Raw genomic sequence first — 19,969 nt, forward strand, 5'->3', positions numbered from 1 at the left:
GTGTTCTAGTGGCTTCATAAAGCCTTTCACAACTTCACACATTAGGTTGTTCTTTCCTTTCTTCCTAAGGAACTTTATGGGTCTTGATACAATACTCACTATACATATGACACAGTCATTGAACAGTAATAATTTGACAGGGACATAAGCAGATGCTGACTAGCCTTAATAATGTGACCTGACTAATCACCCTGGTTCTCCTTGATACATTATGTCATCAATTTTCAGTTATCTTCAAATGGATTGACCACAGTGAAAGCTTTGTCTCCATATGCTGGTGGATGCTTCCCTGATTCAGTTTGTTTATAGTCAAGGAATAAAAACTTATCTTAAGATCAACTAAATAAAACTTTATTGGCCTAAAAATCACATAAATAATCCCAAAATAATTCACATTATTTTGAGCTTTTTAAAAATTTTGTATTATTGACGAAGTTCTTCTCTTCCCTCATATGTTTTAACAGTTATGTCTATAAACACTAAAATATATAAAACCAGGTATGTAACATAAATATTGTAATTATTTTAAGTGATATGAACAACTTAGAGGAAATTTTTAAAAACACATAAGTTTTTTTCCTCTTCTAATAAAATAAGAGATTTAAAGTAAATTTATTATATTTGTGTGGAATACTCCTGTGGTAGGTTAATCCTCATCTCTGACCCTAGAAAAATCCTTATAAAAACACTTTTCTTCTTCCATAGCTGCTTGTCATATGACAGTATAGGAAAGACAAATAATCCTATTATGTCTATACATTAAAACTCACATTCTTTTTTAGTTATGTGATACATTTATTTGTAACTTTAAAAAAATTTTTATATCACTGTACATAACTTTGTAACGATGTTTTAATTTTTACTGATCACTTACTATGTATAACACTCTAGATTAAAAGCTTTAAATTAGTTGTAGAGAACAAATTGGAAAGATTAAAGTAATGCAATATACAGTTTACTTTCAGTGAGTTTATAATATGGTGATAAATACAGACATGAACATAAATAATACATAGCAGTGAGTGGAAAAGGGAGAGAAAAGAAAGTAGAAGATGCAGCTTGAATATGAAATTGAACAACCTTACCTTACTAAAATCAAATATTATATACCCTTCTGAGGCATACTCAATTGTAAGCAGTCTTGCTTTTTGTCAAGGAAATGAGATGCAGAGTCTGTTTGTAGTCCAGTCTCAGGTATCAGAGTTAAGTTAGGTGGGAGAGATGTCTCTGGGGGTTTGATCTACAAACACAAGAGCAGCCCAAATAGAGGGATGACTGTAAATCCCTGAGACCATCTCTCTCTTCTCCTCATCTCTCTTCCCTCCCCTTTCATCCCTGCACACAAATTGGTTGATAAAAGAAAACAGATATAAATGAGGACTACAATTATACACTGTTTTAATATCTCTTCTAATGAGGCTGCAAGCATCAGTTTAGACATCCTAGCCCTATATCTACCTGGTTTTTGTTTGTTTAGCTTAACTCCCTTCTCCCAAACTCATTGAAACTTCTTTTTTTCTTGAAGTGTTTGTAGTTTCATTCCACAAGCTGTGATAACAGGAATTCCTGTTGCTTTTTTAAATTTTGCTCTGTTTTAGTTGAATTGTGTTGTGAACTAAATTAAGATCTTTATAAAGGGCAATATAAATATGTAATAAAAGTTATAGCAAATGATTGCAGTACCTAAAGAAATGTGTACCCACATTTGAGTTTAGCTGAGACATACAAACAGCAGTTGCTTTAAAACTTTTTAAAGCCATGTATTCATTGTGATTTTTAGCTCTTCTCAGTATTGTTGCTTATTTCTAGAAGTCCCTTAAAATAAGGAATGCTATCATGGCTTAAGCAATATTATTTTTTTAAGCAGAAATCATATGTCAAAATAAATCCAAACGGGTAAATCCTACCTTAATAATGAACATATGTTTCTTGTTCCCTGCTTGCTAAACCCAGATGTTAATTACTACATTTGTCACTACATTGCTCTTTTCCTATTTGGAGCCGGCTGAGATTACGATGCAGGCAGGATAAATGTCATATGTGTATCATCAGTAAAACCAAGATTATTTTTCAGAGTCTGGTAAAATGCTGATGACATTTGAGAACCAGAATTATAAAAGATTCCTTAAAAGTTTCACTATTTTTCATAGTGTCATTCTTCCATGTAACTCCATTACAAATACAGTGGGTTGAACTACATTAAAGACTGGACATTATGACAAGCTGCTTTATGAAAAAAGCAATAAAATACAATTACTGTTCAACTTTGATTTAAAACGCTTATGGGAATTCATTTTTAAATTCACATTTTTACGGCGCTTCATGGGGTTTGAGAGAGATTTAGCTCATTGTTTTAACTCACTGAAACTAAATCTTGCGGTCAGTTCTAGATGTTGGCTGGTCTGTTAATAAATGGGAATTCTTAATGTGTTATTTTAAAGAAAGAAAAAATTGATTCCAGTGTTATATTACATCATTTCTTATCTTTGCAAGGACTTTAACTCTCTGTAGTCTTTGAGAATAAGAATATGTTCATAGGATACTGGAAAAACACTTAGGTTTTGAGCAACTTTGAATTGATCAACTGTCTCAAAAATCAATGATTTTAAATTACCAATGTCTTAATAATATAATTGGTAAACAAAATATTAATGCGAGCTCTGAATTTAAAATATAAGCTGATGCAGATTTTGATTTAAAATTGCTCACTTGGCTTTCAAGTTTGCTCTTTATTGACTGAATTTCTAATTTAAGAACACATTATTAGACATTAAGAATCCTATATTAGTTAGATAAACATCTACTCTAGCAAAAAAATGTATATGTATAACCTCATAGAGTGTTTAATATAACCTAATGTGTTTACATGGATCACTGATATCAAAGTCCAATAACTTCAGAGTCCTTAAGACAAATACCAAACCATGTATTAATTTATTCACCAAATATATAATGTTTTACATAGGAGGGATGTTCCAAATATTTAACAACTGTTAGGGCACAGGAACTGATTAATCAGAATAAGTGCAGGCCACCAACCCACCTTTATGGCCATACAAGCTTGCATTGGTTGAATGTTTGGTGTGATGGATGGAGAAAACTGTAGTAAGAGCAGTGCAGAATGAGGGTTTTCAGGAGCTTGGATCAAAATATGTTAAGTTTGAGTTGCCTGTGAGACTTCTAAGTAGAGGTGTCAAGTGGAAAGTTGAATGTCTTGAGTTGAGGGGAAAAGAGAGGCTGGAAATATAAATATTGGAGTTTCAACTAATAATTGGTTTTCATTGCCATGAGACTGGATGTTACTTAGGGTGAAAATGTAAATATAAAAGAGAAGAGGTCTGAAGACGAGACCATGCAGCACACCAATTTTAAAGTTTGAGAAGATGGAAGAGAATCAACAAAAGAGACTGAGAAAGAGCAATCTGTTGGAAACCAAAAGAATATGGTGCCTGGGAATTCCCTAGTGGTCCAGTGATTAGGACTCCATGCTTCACTGCAGGGGGCACAGGCTCAATCCCTGCTCGGGGAACTAAGATCCTGCATGCCATGTGGTGCAGCCAAATAAATAAATAAATAAATAAATGACTCGTGGAGGTAATTAATTAAAAAAAAAAAAAAGAACGTGGTGCCTGAAATCCAAGATAAGAAATTATTTCAAAGAAGAAGGAATGACAAGCTGTTTCAAATGCTACTAATGGGTCAAAAATTGAGAATTTTCCACTGGATTTAGCAGAATGGATGTCATTGGTGAATTTAACAAAAACAGTTTGGTGAGAGTGCTGGGAACAAAAACCTTATTAGAATGGGTTCAAAAGAGAATGTGAAGAGAGAAATTTGGGATAGAAAGTGGAAAACAATCCTTGCAGAATCTTTACTAAAGATGAAAAGGAAAAAAACAGTGTGCAGGGAAATGTAAGCATTTTGTTTACTGAAATGAATTATAGCATATGTGTATGCTGGTAGGAAAATCCACTGAAGAAGCAAAAATTGGTGATGCAGTTAGCCGGATACCGGAGTGATGACCTTGACTAGAGAAGAGGGCATGCGATCTAGTGCCCAAATCAGTCTCAAATTAAAGCACAGGCAGTCCACCTATGTAGTGGACGAAATGACAGAGGTAAGGTAAGATGATAGATATTGGGCGCTTATAGAAATTCTTTTCTGTTTCTGTTTTTTCTGTAAACAAGAAGACAGCCATAGGAGTTCCTGGTGACCTAGTGGTTAAGATTCCCTTCCATTGCCATGGTCTGGGTTCAACCCCTGGTCAGGGAACTGAGATCCCTCAAGCCCGTACAGTGCAGCCAATAAAAAAAAGACAGCCTTGAGCAGATTGAAAGAAGGGAAAAGCATGTTGGCATTTTGAGGAGTGAGGCTACGGTATTAAATAGTCCTATAGGTGAATGGAAGAATAAATGGGGTAGTGATGTGAAAAATTGCCAGAAAATTGAGCACCAACTTGTGGGTAGTGGGCATGAGGTGAAAGTAAGATCGGTAAGCACGGTTGAGTGCTTTTCTCCAGCAACATTCAGCACACCTGTTACAGTTGCAGAGTTGGCAGAGAGGAACCAGAGTTGTTTTGTTTTCGTTTTTGTTTTTTGCCAAGTGAATAATAAAATAACGGGAGAAAGGGTCAAAGGAGTTAAAAGGAGTATACGAGAGAGTTATTATAAGTATTGACCGTGAGATCCATATTGGCCAAGGAGGGATATGACAATAATGAGAGGAGTTAGGGTCAGTGAAAAGGTCAACAGATTGTTCGAGTTATATAACTAGAGGAAGAGAGCTGAAAAGGAGGGAGCGGGTGGCTGTAGACTCAGAGGCTAGAAATCAAGACAATGGAAGAACTTCAGTCACCGATCCAGATAAGATCAAGAGAACAGGAGTGAGTGATGGAGTAAGATGCAGAACAAGATTATTGGATGAGATGAGTTAAAAACAAAGAATCTACCATAAAGAAGGATGCTTTGTGTCAATGTTAAAATAAGTGTGAGTTATGACAAGTATTATTGCAGAAAATGACAATGTTCCAGGGTTTAAAATGTTGTAGGAATGAAGGTCAGTGACCTAGAGATCAGTAGACAAGTGCAACAACAAGAGGGAGAGGGCTGTATAGTCAGTAGACATGGATATTCAAAGCAGGGCATTTTTATACGGAAAAAAAGTGTGGAGATTGGAAGATCAAGGAGATGCAAGGAGGCTACCTACCCCATTCCCAGGACCAGGGTTATAAAGGGAATGTGAGACGGCACTACTACCATTTCAGGAACTTAAAAGGAAAGCAGAAGGGACTGTTCAGAGAATATAATATGTTGAGCTTATAAGGAGCTTTGCTGATGACATTCTCCAAGGCTGACTGCTGTTTTTTCTTTCCTCCACAATGCTGCACTGTCAACTTTCTAAGAAATATCTGATCACGATGTTTTTCTGTTTAAAATTCATCAATAGGTCCCAGTACATTTAAGCTTGTGCAGAAGACCAGCATGCTCTAGGACTCCTACAAAACTCTCTCTAGGCACATCTCCCACCTATCCCCATATATATCCTTCACGTCTATAGGTCATTGGCAGTGGTAACACAGGTGGGCCTGGGCTTACTGATTACACTCTACATTCTTTTTTTCATACTAATCACAATCAGTCAACCACTTATGCTATCTGGCATTCAGTTTTCTCATTTCTAGAATGAAGTAGTTAAATTCAGAGCTTTTCCTCCAGAAAACTATTACCATTTGAAGAATTAAACAGAAAAACAACATTCTTTTTTTTAAATATTTACTTATTTGGCTGCGCCAGGTCTTAGTTGCAGCATGTAGGATCTAGTTCCCTGACCAGGAATCGAGCCCAGGCCTCCTGCATTGGGAGCACAAGCCACTGTACCACCAGGGAAGTCCCCAGAAAAACAACATTCTTAATAATGGGAGAATATTGTAGGTATTTCAGAATATTTAAGATAAGTGGCCTTGCTCATTAATTGCCAATTGTACCCTCCAGTCACTGAGACAACCAAAAGTGTGCCCATACATCTTTAAGCATCTCAAATTGTCAGATAGCTAGATAAAATGCAGGCTGCCCAGTTAACTTTGAATTTGAGATAAACAAATAAATTTTTTTAGTGTAAGTATATTGCAAATATTGCATGGGCATCATCTGTTTTTATTTGTTATATCTGGCAGCTCTACATATGGAAAGCCCTGCAGACTAGGATTATATCTGTAGTCAATGTAAAAATGGCACCCCTAGAGTTGCTCAGTATACAACCTATACAACCTACACAACTAAATGTAGCCACACTGCTTGGTGGTCAGTACAAACCCAACTGAAAACACAGGTTCAGGTTATCAGTGAAAGCAACTGTAGCACTAACATTTCTATAATTCTTCAAACTATCCAATAGTGCAATGTGCTAAAAAGCTGTGGGATACATGTATATAAGTAAAGCCAAATCTGAGGGAAAAATTTAATTGATTATTTTGAAATCAAGCAATACTACTTTTTCTATCTTCTTAATCATTTTTATTGATTTCTTCCTTCCATTGACACTGGATCATGCTTCTCCTCAAGAATGAAAACAATATTGCTACAATAAGAAATTAGTATTCAGCATGTCACCCACACCTGGAATTACAAATGTAGGTTTCAAGGATATGACAGTGTAAATACAAGGGAATAATTAGCTATTGGTGACATTTCAGACACTAATTGGGAAGATATTCTGCCTACTCTTGAAGTTTAATAACCATTAGGAGGTGAGGTCAAAATGTTGCCAGAGAATAATAATTGACTGGTTGTCAAAAGCCAAAGAAGGTCAGATTTCCTTCAACAAATTCTGAAATTTGATTTCAGACTTTCAAACTAAAAAACCTGATTTGGTCAGCTTCCTGAAGATGGATATATTTCTCGAGGATAGATTATTATACAAGTTAACAAGAGATCAATATGTAGAGATAAAAATTGCTAATTAACTAGTTTACAATGATGCATAAAACTGCTACATAGATAAAAATATTTGCATTAGAAGACCAATGTATTCTATATCTGAAGACAGATCTCAGTTTCTGTTAATAAATAGTTATTGAGTAAAAATACTATATTAAATATGAGTGAATAAATGATCTCTGCTATTGATATCTCACTGACTAGGCTAAAAGAGTAGAGAAGAGAGAATGTGATAAAACTTGGGCAAATGGGTGGATAGAGGTGGAAAGGATGGAGAAAGGAGCATGTAGAAAAACAGAGAGATAAGAGAGCATGACACACTTGAGGAAATATAATTCAGTATAGTTAATATACTAGAAGAGAAATGGTGAGAGATGAAGATAGGGAAATGAGCAAGATCCCATTCAAGAAAGGTCTTACAAGACTTGTTAAGCAGTTGATCTTTTTGCTTAAGAGCAATGGGGAGTCACTTCTGGGTTTTAAGCAGTAAATTATTAGATTTTTATTTTGAAAGATCAGTTTGGCAATTGTGTGACGAATAGACTGGATGAAAGGGTAGCAAGATAAGAGTCGGGAACACTTGCTGTAACTTAGGTGAGAAGTGATGATACTAGAACAAGGAAGACGACAGTATACCTGAAAGGGAGAAATGGATAAGTGAGATATTTAGGAGGTGAAATTAATAAGACTTATCATTTAACTTTTTGTGTGGGGTAGGGAGAATGGAGAGTCCAAAACGATATACCTTATTTTGAGCCTGGATACAGGAAGAAGTAGCAAATCGAGGGGAAAGAAAATGCATGTAGTTGTGTAGTTTGGGGGTTTTAATTATCTTTAGGTCAAAGAAGCCAATAAAAAGACATTTTGATGTAGAGGGCTGAGACTCAAGACATAGATCTGAGATAAAGGTCTAGATTTGTGCATCATTATAGAAGCCACCAAAAGGGATAACATCACATGGAAAGAACGTGTTAGAGTAATGAGAGAGATGGGCCTAGAAGTGAGGGATGCTAGAACTTAAGTTATAAGCAAAAGGAAAAGGAGCCTGAGAAAAGTCTAAGAAGAGATGGCAGGACAAATGGAAGAAAAACTGGGAGAACTTACTATCAAGAAAGCAAGTGAAAAAGAATTTTTCACTAAAAATGGAGTAGCTATATAAGGGCCAAGAAAATCTCCATTGGATTTAGGGGAAAAAATGACCTTAAAAAAGAGAAATGATGGTAAGAGCATTTTCAGAGGACGATTAATGACAGAAACCTGAGTGTGATAGATCATAAAGTGAGTGGAAGTTGAAGAAGAGGAACCAGTGTGAGTGCTGACAACTCTTCCCATAAGTTTGTGTCAAAGAGGAGATAAATAATAGGACTCGAAAGGAGCACTAGTGACAAGACATTATTTTTGTGTGAGTGTACTTTGTGTGGTTTGACTCATCTGTTTGTTAGTTGTTAAAATGGAGAGAGTTGGCCATACTTGATATTGGAGGGAGGGAGGGAGTGAGGGAGGAAGGAAGGAAGGAAGAAAGGAAGGAAGAAAGAAAGAAAAAGAAGGAAGGGAGGGAGAAAGAAAGAAGGAAGGAAGGAAAGAAAGAGAGAAAGAGGGAGGGAGGAAGGGAGGAAGAAAAAGACACTAAAGTATAGATTGGGATATTCTACAAGGTTCTTGAGGAGGAAGGAATAGAATCTAGGACACAGAAAGACGTGATCAGCATTGGATGATGTCTTAGTTTGCTAGGGCTGCCATAGCAAAGTACCACAAACTGGGTGATGTAAACAACAGAAATGCATTGTCTCACAGTTCTGGAAGCTGGAAGTCTGAAATCAAGGTGTCGACAGGGTTGGTTCCTTCTGACTCTTCTGAGGAAGAGTCTATTTCAGGCCTCTGTCCATGGCTTACAGATGGTAGATGGCCATCTCTTCCCTATGTCTCTTCACATCATCTTTGCTACATGAATGTGTCTAAATTTTCCCTTTTTATATTGGATTAGAGGTCCACCCTCCACCAGTATGACCTCATCCTAACTTAACTAATTACATCTGCGATTACCCTATTTCCAAATAAGATCACCTTCTGAGCTACTGTGGGTTAGCACTTCAACATATAAATTTTCGGAGGGTAGAATTCAACTTATAATAAATAGATGAGAAGAGAGACACTTCTTCCCGTGTAGCAGGAAAAAAAGAGAAAAAGTGGCTTTGTGCAGCTGTAGATTTTGTAGCAGGAAATATAGGAGTTTCCATCTGCCTTTTATTTTCTCTAGAGTGGAAACAAAATCATCAGCAAAGAAGGAGTCAGAGTTGGAAGTTTAAGTTTCTTGAAGAGGTTTTAAAGAGCCATTGCACAGAATGAAGGCTAACTGGGTAGAAGGTCAGGCAGCTTTGCAGGTACTATGACATCAGCTTATGATAGTCAAAAGAAATAATCAATTATTTCGTGGTGCCCTTCAGATAATAATATAGGAAGGGCTGCTTTGGTCATATAATGGCTTAAAACAAAATGTGTGTCAGTATCACTAAGGAAAAGTTATTCTGATTCACCAGTTAGCCCATTTATTTGGAGCCCAGGTTAAATGTCAGTTTGTTTGTGACAATCTCAGTTTAAAAGAGAAGCACACTCACTTCTTTGTTCTAAAATTAAACAGAAGTAGAATTTCTATTAAAGCGTTCAATACAATCTGTTTCCTCCACTAGATTGTGTTCTAAAGAGAGAGGTCACCTTTTGCATCTTTCTGTTTCTAAATATCCCCTAACATTCCTCTATGGCATTGGTGTAGCCGGTAATTAGTGAGCATTTCTAGAATTGAACCTTGAGGAGTAATGGGTTTTCACTGAGTACCTGTGTCCTACTGAGAGTAATTTTTCTTCAAAAGCTTTGTCCAATGGTACACATTTTCTAGAAAAAGGAGGTGTGAGATTCATGCATAATTGTAAAGTTCAAGAATGTAAACATTATGGTGAGCTCTAAAAGCAGAGCACACCTGAGCCTCTTAAAGAAATATAAAATAACCAGATATCTAATCTCATGAAAGTTAAGTTTAACTTGGGGTAAAATTATAGCATTAACTTAATAAACTTCCCAGTATATATTTTTTCTATTTATGGAATCTGTAAATATAGATATATCTATAAATAAAACAGGTATCTCTAAACATTATATATTAGGGTCAATGTTTTTAAATACTAGGGAACAGGAACAATAAATAAATGTAAGATATGAAAAAATATTTTATTTTGCCTTATTTTTCAGAGTGATTGTGTACTTAGTTTTTTCCTCTCTGAGCCTGTGGAACAAACAATGGAAGAATCATCACCTGTGGACCTAGGCAAGTAATTTTATCATTATTTCTATGTACAATTATTGTTTCAATATAATTGTACAAAAAATCATAACTATAATTTTTTATTTTTCAAATTAAAATCTCTTTTTAAGAATAAGGCCTTAAGAGTCTTTTCTAACCACTTCAAAAGCTTTTTAACTCCTCAGAATATGTCTATCAAGTTAAATTAAACCCGGATATATTTGTCCAATTATAATAACTACATGGTATCACACTATTAACTCATTTCAATTCATTGTGCATTGAGATGGAATTGCATTTCAGAGGCAGAAGTCCTGTTTTCCCCTGCAGGTAAGTCTTACAGTTTACTCAACATATTTGGAAGCAACAAAAATAAATATTAGGCAATAATAATGATCATGAGTTATCTGGCAGTTTCACTCTTATCTTTTAAAGCTCAATAATTATTCCACCTCCCTCATGAAGTCTTCTTTTATTACCAGGATCCCAAACTAGACCAGCACAATTATCCACCCTATTCTCTGCCAAATGTATGTTAATTCTGATTAATTTTTCTATCATCTCTCCTAGATTGGCGGAGACTCTTTTTGAATGTCCTATCAATCTTTTTTTTTTTTTGACAGTTTAAAATATTATTTACTTTTTTGAGAGGCCTAGGTTTAATTCCATGCTTGGGGATGGGTCTTTACCCATTTGTTCATCTCCATTTTTGCTTAAGTTATCTCTAGTTTTCTCTTATGTGAAGCCAAGAGCATCTCAGCCGTTAAAATATTAGAATGTCCTATCAATCTTAAGCATTCGTAATATAATTCCATTGCCAGTGGCCATCTAATACTGATATTGGTTTTTATCTCACATAAAATTTGCAAACCCATAATTTGCTAGGGCTCACCCCCCTTTCCTTTGCAACTCCCAGTCTGAGTTTTATCCACGTCCACCTTCCGATTCTCTGCCTTTAAGATTAGGCCCATCTGCTCATTACCTCTGCCTGTATCTGACATCCTAGATATTTAACCCTCAGGTGTACAGTTCTGTACAGCCAGGTCAGGTCTTATAGTGTGACTGTTTATTGTTACATATTTATTTTTGTGTCTGCCTTGTTTCTCCTGTTAGACTGAGAGTAACTTTAAATCAAGGACTCACTTCCCTACTATGCATTGCTCTATACTAATAAATCCTAATTTAATATATGAGAATTGTACCACTTTTATTCCCCACATTTTACTCGTGTAACGTTACTCTCTAAGTTGCTTTATATAGCCAAACCATAAACAATATGGTAAGGTAATTTCTTACATTTTATAGCATGTATCTAAAGAAGAATGATGCCCACAATATAAAATATTTTTATTGTCATAATTTACAAATTATACAACAAATATCTTTTTTTAAAAAATAGTATTTGCTGGGGAGATTTTTATAATCAATATTTATAAATTTGCATTAAACAGATTAAAAAAACCAATAATAATAAAGTTGCCAATTTCTAGAGATGTCAAACTTTAAGAAAAAGCTACTAGATTGCCCTCTATTTTGTCATTAAATGCCTTAAAGAAAATTCTTTCTCTGTGTTTCAAAAAGTAAACTGTAGATCGCTATCAAGTTTTTAAATTTGGTGATTATTATAAGGTGTTTTAAAATACATACACACAAAAAATTTAGGATTCTTATTGTAAAAACTAAAATGGTTGCTTGAGAATTCTTTTTTGTCTGGTTTGCTTATATCTTACTACATCATATAATACTCAGGATTTGTTTCGTCAGTGGTAATGAGCAAAAGATTTGATTCTCAATACTTTTAAATACAGGCTGCCTATGAAATACAGCTTGTTATCTTAAAACAACAGAACACACCTCCTAAATCATTCTAACACACCTTCTAAATCATTCTAACACACCTTCTAAATCATTCTAACACACCTTCTAAATCATTACAACAAACAAGGATTAGCAGGAAGTTGTTCCTTCTTGTATTCTTTAAATTATTTCCTCTTTCATACTTATGAATTCTTAATGTTAATACTTTTGTCACAGAATATCATTTGATTCTAAACAAGAAGCACAATATTATTTTAAGCATAATTCTTGTCAACTAGTTGAAACTTTGAGCTTATGTTGTTAAATGATTAGAGGATAAAATTATTCAAGTGTTTAAAATAATGGTTTAAATAGGATGACCTTAAGCAAAAATCCCAGACTTTACCATTTTACTACCACAACTAATGAATTGAGAGTGGATTCTGGACACCTATGTATCTAGGCACATGACTTATAAAGATCATATTAGAAATCATTTGTAGTCCTGCATCTGGGAGATACTCATATTCCTTTGCCTTTACTCACTAACTGAATGTGCCTCGGTAGAACAACAGAAGAATTTATCTTTTTCAAGTGCCAGCCAATCACTTCTCTCCTCTACTTAACACTTTTCCTTGGCTTCTCATTGCCTTTAGGCAGGGGCAACATCATGGGCTTGTAACCTATGCAGTCACACAAAGCACAGTGCTTAGAACAATTCTGCTGTCACTATACTGAAATTCTTAATAATTTCTGTAAAAAGGGCTCTGAATTTTCATTTTGCATTTTTATTTCACTGAGCCCCGCAAATTATGTAGCTGGCCCAGCTCTTTGGAAGAAGACCAAAATCCTCCTGATGCACCTCAGCAGAATCTGGCACCCACCAATTTCCCTTTCCAGTCTATCAGGTCCTTCCGCATCTTGATTCCTATCTTTTTCCAATTCTTCAACTAGGACAAGATTCTCAGTACCTCACAGATTCAACTTTCTCTGCCTAGATCACTTGACTCCTATTCCACCTTCCCCATCATTTTATTTTTTTAATAAGGAAGTTCTTGCTATTTGTCACATATTTATTTATTTATTTGTTTAAATTTATTTATTTATTTATATTTTGGCTGCGTTGGGTCTTCGTTGCTGTGCATGGGCTTTCTCTAGTTGCAGCAAGCAGGAGCTACTCTTCATTGTAGTGCACAGGCTTCTCATTGCGGTGGCTTCTCTTGTTGCAGAGCAGGGGTTCTAGGCGCACGAACTTCAGTAGCTGTGGCACGCAGGCTCAGTATTTGTGGCTCGCGGGCTCTAGAGCGCAGGTTCAGTAGTTGTGGCGCACAGGCTTAGTTGCTCCCCAGCATGTGGGATCTTCCAGGACCAGGGCTCAAACCCGTGTCCCCTGCACTGGCAGGCAGATTCTTAAGTACTGCGCCACCAGGGAAGTCCTCCCCATCATTTTAACATCTTTATTGGAGTATAATTGCTTTACAATGGTGTGTTAGTTTCTGTTGTATAACAAAGTGAATCAGCTATAGGTGTACATATATCCCCATACCTCCTCCCTCTTGTGTCTCCCACCCACCCTCCCTATCCCACCCCTCTAGGTAGACACAAAGCAACAGGCTGATCTCCCTGTGCTATGCAGCTGCTTCCCACGAGCTATCTATTTAATATTTGATAGTGTATATATGTCCATGCCACTGTTTCATTTCGTCCCAGCTTACCCTTACCCCTCCCTGTGTCCTCAAGTCCATTCTCTACATCTGCGTCTTTATTCTTGTCCTGCCCCTAGGTTCTTCAGAACCATTTTTGGTTTTTTTTTTTTAGATTCCACATATATGTGTTAGCATATGGTATTTGTTTTTCTCTTTCTGACTTACTTCATTCTGTATGCCAGTCTCTAGGTCCATCCACCTCATTACAAATAACTCAATTTCATTTCTTTTTGTGGCTGAGTAATATTCCATTGTATATATGTGCCACATCTTCTTTATCCATTCATCTGTTGGTGGACACTTAGGTTGCTTCCATGTCCTGGCTATTGTAAATAAGGCTGCAATGAACATTGTGGTACATGACTCTTTTTGAATTATGGTTTTCTCAGGGTATATGCCCAGTAGTGGGTTTGCTGGGTTATATGGTAGTTCTATTTTTAGTTTTATAAGGAACCTGCAAACTGTTCTCCATAGGGGCTGTATCAATTTACATTCCCACCAGCAGTGCAAGAGGGTTCCCTTTTCTCCCCACCCTCTCCAGCATTTATTGTTTGTAGATTTTTTGATGATGGTCATTCTGACTGGTGTGAGGTGATACCTCATTGTAGTTTTGATTTACATTTCTCTAATGATTAGTGATGTTGAACATCCTTTCATGTGTTTGTTGGCAATATGTATATCTTCTTTGGAGAAATGTCTCTTTAGGTCTTCTGCCCATTTTTGGATTGGGTTGTTTGTTTTTTTGATATTGAGCTGTGTGAGCTGCTTGTATATTTTGGAGATTAATCCTTTGTCCGTTGATTCACTTGCAAATATTTTCTCCCATTCTGAGGGTTGTCTTTTCATCTTGTTTATGGGTTCCTTTGCTGTACAAAAGCTTTTAAGTTTCATTAAGTCCCATTTGTTTATTTTTGTTTTTATTTCCATTTCTCTAGGAGGTGGATCAGAAAGGATCTTGTTGTGATTTATGTCATAGGGTGTTCTGCCTATGTTTTCCTCTAAGAGTTTGATAGTGTCTGGCCTTACATTTAGCTCTTTAATCCATTTTGAATTTATTTTTGTGTATGGTGTTAGGGAGTGTTTTAATTTCATTCTTTTACATGTAGCTGTCCAGTTTTCCCAGCACCACTTATTGAAGAGGCTGTCTTTTCTGCATTGTATATTCTTGCCTCCTTTATCAAAGATAAGGTGACCATATGTGTGTGGGTTTATCTCTGGGCTTTCTATCCTGTTCCATTGATCTATATTTCTGTTTTTTGTGCCAGTACCATACTGTCTTGATTAGTGTAGCTTTGTAGTATAGTCTGAAGTCAGGGACCCTGATTCCTCCAGCTCCATTTTTCTCTCTCAAGATTGCTTTGCCTATTCAGGGTCTTTTGTGTTTCCACACAAATTGTGAAATTTTTTTGTTCTAGTTCTGTGACAAATGCCATTGATAATTTCATAGGGATTGCACTGAATCTGTAGATTGCTTTGGGTAGTATAGTCATTTTCACAATGTTGATTCTTCCAGTCCAAGAACATCCCCATCATTTTTTGCATCCTTCAGATCTCATCTCAATTGTCTTTGCTATATAGTCCTATGATGTTTTTTCCTCAAAATATGTATTGCAATGATAACTATGTTGTGTGCTTCTTTGTAGGCTAAAAATCCATGAACACATAATCCATGTCTTTATGGCTCAACACTGTAACCCCAGTGTATAGCAGCGCCTGGCCTTCTCTACGTGCTCATAAAGAATTACTGAGCAAATAACTGATGATAGAAAGAACAATAATGCGAGATATGTTAATATTCTCTGTCAAGGTAGCTTGCCATTTTTATAAAAAGGACAAGAGAGAAGAAATCAAAACCCAAATTTATGCTACTTCACTCACCATTTTATGTGGAAAAGCCCTGGCACAAGGAATTCAGTGCTTCCCAACCACTAGAATTCTCTTGAAGTATCACCTGGAAAAAAAATCTATAAGTTACTGCATTAAATATTACAGACACCACACCCAACCAGGGCACTAACCAGAAAGTTGATAGATTTTATCTTGTATATTCTTTAATGACAGACTGTTTAAACTCCCCACAAATTAATATTGCCCTCATGCCAAACAATACCTCCAGAAAAATAAAAATTATCCACCAGTACACAACTCTGACACACAGAAGATTGATTTTTGTCAAGATATAGAAACAATGTCATAGGTAATGGAGTAGAACATGATCAAAGACAACAGTTGCCAGCGTTAAGAGGATGAATTAATGAGCTTGTTTAGACTCCATTGATAATTACAAATGATGGCAAACAGGAGTTTTCAATCATTACCTCACACCACTACCTCTCCTTTGAGATGTTAATTTAAAAGGGAGCTTGAAGCCATGCAGTCTCCATGGCAGGGTCTCTCTGGTTAATGTTCTAGCTACTTGCTGTGGCAAAGCCCAGACCAATTATCTGTAGGTTGAAGTATCTTATCCAGGTTTTCAATTTAAATTTTAATGATATGGAAGGACAAGAGGTGAAGGGTTAGGACTACTTGGAAATAAATGCTTGTATTAAGTTGTTTTTCAAATTTTCAACTGAAAGCTTTAAAATATGCATTTTGCTATACTATATCATATAATCTCATGTTTTTAATTAGAAGATTATTTTAGATTTTTACTTGTGGCTGATCTGAGAAGGAAAAGATGGAAAAAAGATGAGAGTTAGAGGACTTTCTCTAATTACCCCATGTCTAATAGCTGGTGTCAAAAGAAATCACTTAAAATCTAACAAATCAAGCAATAAAAAAATCTTAGCATATGTAATATTAGTGTTAGAGAAACACTGAGAAAGATCACAACATTGAATATATCAATAATTGGGTGGTAGATCAAAGTAGATGAGAAAGATTATGCACACTAATTTTATCTTTGTTTCTATTAGGAAACAAATATTGTGAAAAGAATATTAAATAAAAGTAACCACTAGAACAAAAATTAAAACTTCCCTAATTATCATAAGTACATAAAAATAAAAAGAAATTACTTTGTGAAAGACTTTCTTTAAAAACAAAAATGTTCTATTTCTTTAATAACTTAAAACAATAAGAACAAAGAGAAAACATATCTATTATATCAATAAGTATAAATAGGCTTAACTCATCTATTAAGAATATTCCAATTGGAGTGAAAGTGAAAAGCGTAACTCTAATGTAAAAACACACTTAAAAGAAATCACTTTAAAGTGATCTTAAAAGATTGAAAATTAAAATAAAGGCATAGGTATATTAGGCAATGCAAGGACATGGAAACCAGAAGCCACAGTCTTATATAAAAAAGGCAGAATTTAGTCCAAGAAGCCTTGAATTAAACAGGAATGGAACTTAACTATAGCAAGTACAATTCTCAATAAAGATATAAGCAGTTAAGACAACATATCAAATATGACAGCAATATGTATAAAACATAAATTATGGAACATACAAGGAGAAACACACAAAAACAAACTAGTAATAGGATATTCTAATTTGCTTCCCTTGATTTATGAAAGACTGAGTAGAAAAACATAAGTGACACATAGAAAAACTAAATAGTAAAATTAATAAGGCAAATTTTGTTAATTTGTGTCAAACTCTTTATCCTAAAAATAGAGAATATATCTTCTTTTTAAGTGCCCATGGAACATTCATGAAAAGAGGTTATATATTAGGTCAGAAAGGAAATTTCAATATATCCTCAAAAGTAGAAATAGTATGACATATTCTCTAATCATGAGACAATACAGTGAGAAATCAATGGAAAAATTCAGAAAGCTAAATGATACTTAAATTTGGAGACATAAAAAATTAAGCTCTCTTGAACATCTCTTGGGTCAAAAGGACTTATAAATCAAAATTGCAAAATTTCCAAAGAAGGGCAGTAATGAAATACCACATCTCAGAAACCATGAGAGAAAGATAAAGCAATGCTCAGAGGGAAATTGGAACAAGAGGCACAAAACAAACTAAAGGACGACAAAAAGAAAAACATGGACAAAGATAAAAGTAGATTTATGATTTAGAACACAGAAAACAGTAGATTAAATAAATCTGGAAGTTAAAAGTAAACAATAAAATAAATAAGCCACTAGCTAATCTAATCAAAAGAATGGAGGCAAATGCAAATACACAAAATACAAAAGGAGAAGCAAGAAGTAACCATAGAAAGAGATGAAATTGAAGAGTAGTACCAGACTCTGTTCAACTTTACAAAAATAAATTTGTAAATGTCTGAAATAGGCAGTGTTCTAGGAAAACCCAATTTACCCCAGAAAGATCAAATTAGATAGAATAAATAGAAAAAGTTTCAAAAAGCAACCTTTAAAACAGTACCAAGTTCTGATGATTTCCAGAGGGACTATGCCAAACTTTTAAAAAGCAGATAATTCCACTGTTAGTTAAACAATTCCAGAACAGAGAAAAGTTAGGAAAATTTTCTGTATTACTTTTATGAAGCAAATAAAGTAGTTATGCCAGTAGCTTCAAGGATTACAAGGATTGCAAAAAAAAAAAAAAAAAAGGAATCACAGGTTAACCTCACTTCTGAATATAATGGAAAATTCTAAATAAAATATTAGCCAAAATAATCCATCAGCACACTAAAGGAATATAATTCATCATGACCATAAATGCCAGAACATTTCAATGCTGGTAATGCACATAGTATATAATACACATTATCATATTAATAGATTTAAGGAGAAAATAGCATGGTCATCATTACAGACACTGAAAAGGTTTTTGATAAATTTCAATAAACTTTCCTGATAAGACACTCAAATAAAAATAAATGGGTAATGCCTTAACAGGAGAAAATGTATCTATCTTGGCTATCCAAAACCCACATAAGGAATGCAGAGAAATAGTGGAAAACTACTTCCACTAGAGTATAAAATAAGGCACTATGCCCTTGAGCATCACGATTACATTACATTGTACTGAAAGTATTAGCCAACATGTGATTCATCCGTCCCCTCTTTTGAAGGTCTTTGCTCTAAATTTGCCTTCTCAATGAGAAGTACCCTGATCATCCCATCTAATATTGCAATCTGCCTCGTATTCTGGAAGATCCCAGTGCCTTCATCCTGTTGTGTTTTTTTCCTTATCATTAATCATATTCAGCATAATATAAATTCTACTTATTATGTTTATTGCTTTTTTTACATCTCCCCCAATACTATAGAATTGCCAAGAGAGGGATTTTGTCTAATATGTTCCAAAGGCCTAGAACAGTGCCTTGTCCATAATAGGTCAATAAATATCTGTGAACTGACTAAGCTATTTTAAATGAAAGAAAATTAGAAGCATAAACTTTGGCAAAGAGAAGACAAAACTAATTACTGTTTGCCAGTAATATGATCACATACCTAGAAAAATGAGAATCAACTAAAAATCTATCACAAATGATGAAATTCAACAAAGGTATCAGGTACCAACTTCATATATAGATATCTATTGCATATATATATATATATTATTGTTACATATATGTAATAACTAGTTAGAATATATAATAGAAGAAAGACCCCCATTATAATGGCAGCAAAAAACCCCCCAGAAAAACAAAACAAAACAAAACAAAAAAACCTAGGAATAAATTTAACAGAAAAAGTGCCATACCAAATGAAGAAAACTTTAAACACTATTGAAAGATGCCTTGAACAAATGGAAAGACATAGCATACTTTGGGTAGGAAGATTCAACATCATAAAGATGTCAGATATTTCCAATTTAATTTTGAAATATAAAATTTTAAACTACAAACAGATTTAAGTATTTTTTATTGAAGTATAGTTGATTTAAAATATTATATTAGTTTCATGTGATGGCATAATGGTTCAATATTTTTATAGATTATACTCCATTAAAAGTTATTACAAGATAATGGCTTTAAGTCCCTGAGCTATATAACATATCTTTATTGCTTCTCTATTTTATACATAATAGTTTGTATCTCTTATCCCGTACTCCTATCTTGCCCCTCCCCTTTTCCCCCTCCCCACTGGTAACCACCAGTTTATTTTCTGTATCTGTGAGTCTGTTTCTGTTTTGCTATATACATTCTTTTGTTTTACTTTTTATTTTATTTTTTATTTTTTTTTGGCTGTGTTGGGTCTTCGGTTCATGCGAGGGCTTTCTCTAGTTGAGGCAAGTGGGGGCCACTCTTCATCGCGGTGCGGGGACCGCTCTTCATCGCGGTGCGCGGGCCTTTCACTATCGCGGCCCCT

General features: G+C 34.9%; 1 protein-coding gene across 3 annotated transcripts in view; it reads left to right on the top strand.

Annotated features, from left to right (window-relative positions):
- The window catches only part of PIK3C2G (phosphatidylinositol-4-phosphate 3-kinase catalytic subunit type 2 gamma), a 358,923-nt gene that overhangs the window by 289,119 nt on the left and 49,835 nt on the right, over positions 1–19,969 (top strand). For all 3 annotated transcript variants that reach the window (XM_059934511.1, XM_059934512.1, XM_059934513.1), the window contains one exon: positions 10,179–10,254. In XM_059934511.1, the coding sequence (XP_059790494.1) occupies positions 10,179–10,254 (76 nt within the window). The remainder of the gene's footprint in view (positions 1–10,178; positions 10,255–19,969) is intronic.

This window comes from Balaenoptera ricei, chromosome 10 (genome assembly GCF_028023285.1).
Source record: "Balaenoptera ricei isolate mBalRic1 chromosome 10, mBalRic1.hap2, whole genome shotgun sequence".
NCBI lineage: Eukaryota > Metazoa > Chordata > Mammalia > Artiodactyla > Balaenopteridae > Balaenoptera > Balaenoptera ricei.